Source organism: Arachis ipaensis, chromosome B05 (assembly GCF_000816755.2).
Source record: "Arachis ipaensis cultivar K30076 chromosome B05, Araip1.1, whole genome shotgun sequence".
NCBI classification, from domain to species: domain Eukaryota; kingdom Viridiplantae; phylum Streptophyta; class Magnoliopsida; order Fabales; family Fabaceae; genus Arachis; species Arachis ipaensis.
Window position 1 is genome coordinate 106247130 of NC_029789.2, and position 1466 is coordinate 106248595.

At 29.9% G+C, this 1466-nt stretch overlaps 1 protein-coding gene across 1 annotated transcript; it reads left to right on the top strand.

The window, feature by feature from the left end:
* On the top strand, nucleotides 758-1264 carry LOC107640870. The gene has a single exon (XM_016344372.1). It carries the CDS (start codon nucleotides 758-760, stop codon nucleotides 1262-1264), a length of 507 nt encoding a protein of 168 aa, XP_016199858.1.

Consider the following 1466-nt stretch of genomic DNA (forward strand, 5'->3'; position numbering starts at 1 on the left):
TATTCTGGAAATTATAAAAACAAAAAGAGAAAACAAAATTATACTTTACAATTTTCAAAATAAAAAAGATTATTTATTATCCTATTTTTGTTTTTTTTTTTATTTTTAAAATAAACAAAAATTAAAACAATAAATAATTATACTTTACAATTTTAATTCTTGCATTGAAAAATTCGAATATCATTTTGATTATCTATGGTTTGATGATTTTATTTCTCCAACTTATCAAGAGGCTACAAAATTAATGCAAATTATTTAAATTAAATTCATGTCATTTGATAATAAAAAATGTTAGGGAAAAAAAATATTTTTTAGAAAATAAAATTGTTTTAAGCAAATAAATCTAAGATAATTTTTTTGTCAATTCATGTTATATTATTTAATTTTCAATAATTCAATTTTAATACATTAGAAAAAAAAACTTTCAATTGACATTATCTGTAACATAATAGAGTTTGTTTTTTGTATAGTTGTCAAGTTGGTTAGTTTGTTAGACATAATTATAGCACTATTAGTTAGTAATTTATTTTTCCTTTTGCTATATATATTGTAATCGGTACTCAGTACTCTGTGGTGGTTCTTTTAATCAATTATTCTCTCTTTTCACTTCTTTCTAATTTTTCTTCCATTACTTTAAATTTCAATGACCTGAGAGTACATCACCAACCTTCTTATTTTCTTATAATTATTTTTGTAATTCACTTGAATTTTAAGCTTGGTATCATTTTACATGGTATCAGAGTGAGAAGATCCAACTATGGCAGATAATTTAGCTAATCCGAATGCAAGCCCTTCATCAAATTCCGCTGCAGATTTTGAGAATTTTACCGCTTTCATACGTCAATTCTCTCAGTTCCAGGCACATCTTGGCAGATCTAGTTCCTCTTCTGCAATTTCTGATCCGATTAGCCCTTATTTTCTTCATCCAGGAGAAAGTCCTGGTTTGGCTCTAATTCCGCTTAAATTGACACCTCAAAATTATTATCAGTGGTCGTGGTCGCGCGATATGTGGAGAGCACTCAGATCGAAGAACAAGGTGAAATTCCTCGATGGATCCATTCTAAAACCAGGTGAAGGTGATCCTAATTTTGAAGCATGGGATAGGGGTAACAATTTTCTCCTCTCCTGGATCAACCTCTCTCTCAGCCCTGAAATCGCTAAGAGCGTGATGTGGATTAGCTCAGCTCCAGACTTGTGGAATAATTTAAAACGTCGTTACTCACAGGGAGATACAGCAAGATTTAGGAACTCTATAGCATGCTAGACTAGGTCATTTACCATCCAAAAGAATGTCAATCATGAAAAATACATTTCCATTTATTGAATGCATTTCATCATCTCATGTTTGTGATTCTTGCCACTTGGCTAGACAAAAGAAATTGTCTTTTCCCATTAGTAATACACAATCAGAATATATTTTTGATTTGTTACATATAGATATTTGGGGACCACTCTCACTTTTATCT